Below are 2,072 nucleotides of genomic sequence, written 5' to 3'. Positions count from 1 at the left end.
TTTATTAAACAATAAAACTCGCGATAAAGAAAAAAAATTATTTTAAATATTGTTTAAATTTTTTGAAAGTACAAATCGTAAACAACTTACGAACCAAATTCAATAAACAGGTTCTTCATGTAAAAAATTCAATCGCTAATGACACGACAAACCATAGACGCGAATTTAATTTAAACACTTCGTGAGTTACAATTTTGCGATGAGCGAGTTCGCACGTCAATTGTTAAAAATTTTAAGTTAGTGAATGAGTTAATCAATTTTTACCGATATTTACTTCTGTAAATTGTACATTATTTATTTTTTGTGCATTTTAATCAGAAAATCCGGAATTATTTTTCGTAAAAAAAATTTTTTTTTTTTTTTTTTTTAAATACGATATTAGTTCTAAATTTAATTAGTAATTTTTAAATTATTATTTTTTATCGGGTATTAAAATAATTTTAATAATTCGATAAAAATGTGGTTAGAAGACGTTAGTGAATTTAGTGACTTTTTTAAAGGATATTTTCTGTATTATTTGTTAATTATTTTACCTTTATTTATAATAATTTCACCTGTTAGTCCTGTTGGAGCGGCACATGAGTTCCCAGTCTATAGAATGCAGCAGTACGATTTACATGGTTTGCCTCATGGTAAGGAATTCATTAGCATAAAAAATGAAGTAATTTTAAAATTTTAATTTAACATTATAATTTTTTTTTTTTTTTTGTAATACATGATAGTCAAACAATGAAATTAAAAATTTTTTTGATAAAAAAAAAAATCTTTTTGTTTCTTTTCTAAAATTAATTTAAAATGCTTTAATTACAGGCTGCAGAAGTTCTTCAGTTAACTTAGAAGCCAGATCATTGACTGGTTGGAGTACAAACAGGCATTGCGTTTTGACAAGGTTGCAAGATATAACTTCGTATCACATGAGAGAAATTAGGTCAAAAGCAGGTGCTTTATTTATTGTTTTGCCTGAAGATATGAGTCTGCCTTCTGCTGATGTACAGCAGGTAAAATTATTTGTAAAACTTAAAATCTCGACTTATTTATTTGTTTACGCATAATAATTACATTCTTAAATTTTTGTTATCTTATTATTTTCAGCAATTGGTAGAAATAGAAGATGAATTATTATCTCAAGAATTATTTATTCCAACGTATTTTGCTTTTTGGACGCCTGAACTCCAAAATATTTTAGATGATGTTTCATTTTCGAAAGCAGTCGAAAAGGCCGTTTCAGGTGCTGAAGCTTTTTTCAATTCTATTTCAGCAAATGGCTATCAAATAGTTATAAATACTAATCAGGCAGCTATTAAAAATGATGTACATATATCAAACATTCAAGGAAAATTATCTGGCCAAGGAATCGAAGAAAATTTACCCACTATTGCCTTGGTAGCTCACTACGATAGTTTCGGAGTTGCACCAGTAAGTACTTGAAAACTTTTTTTTTTACAAGTTCGAATAAGAAATATTTATAATAAATAAATAAATACATTTTAGGAATTGTCATTTGGTGCAGATTCGAATGGCTCTGGTGTGGCAGCACTTTTAGAATTGGCCAGAATATTTTCTGCCTTGTATTCTAACCCTAAAACCCATGCCTCATACAATATTCTTTTCCTTTTATCCGGAGCTGGAAAATTTAATTTTCTCGGTAGTAAAAAATGGCTGGAGGATCAAATTGACGGATTAGAAAGTTCTCTGATTCAAGATGCTGCTTTTGTACTGTGCTTAGATTCATTATCAACTAATTCTACAATACATTTACATGTATCGAAACCTCCAAAAGAAAATAGTTCCAGGGGAATTTTTCACCAGCACTTGATTAACGTGGCTGGAGAAAATAACGTACAAATGGTTCACAAAAAAATTAATTTAGCCGATGATTTATTAGCATGGGAACACGAACGATACGGCATTAGAAGATTGCCAGCGATAACATTATCCACGTTTAAGGTAAAACAAATTTGCTGAATAAATTTTCCACCAGTCGACGTCGTAATCATAGTTAATCCATTATTGCAGAGTCACAAAAACTTGAGGAGGAAAACAATATTTGACCGGCGGGAAAATGTTGACAT

The 2,072-nt window shown here is 29.4% G+C and overlaps 1 protein-coding gene across 1 annotated transcript in view; it reads left to right on the top strand.

Annotated features, from left to right (window-relative positions):
• Positions 1-457: 457 nt before the first annotated feature.
• Positions 458-2,072, top strand: part of Phum_PHUM592000 (Nicalin-1 precursor, putative) — a gene marked incomplete at both ends in the record, with an annotated part of 2,036 nt that continues 421 nt past the window's right edge. The window contains 4 exons of the mRNA XM_002432517.1: positions 458-632; positions 811-998; positions 1,093-1,416; positions 1,492-1,947. Coding sequence (XP_002432562.1) covers positions 458-632; positions 811-998; positions 1,093-1,416; positions 1,492-1,947 — 1,143 coding nt within the window. The remainder of the gene's footprint in view (positions 633-810; positions 999-1,092; positions 1,417-1,491; positions 1,948-2,072) is intronic.

Source organism: Pediculus humanus, genomic scaffold, assembly GCF_000006295.1.
Source record: "Pediculus humanus corporis 1103172108314 genomic scaffold, whole genome shotgun sequence".
Classification (NCBI taxonomy): domain Eukaryota; kingdom Metazoa; phylum Arthropoda; class Insecta; order Psocodea; family Pediculidae; genus Pediculus; species Pediculus humanus.
This window is presented reverse-complemented; position numbering and strand designations above follow the sequence as displayed.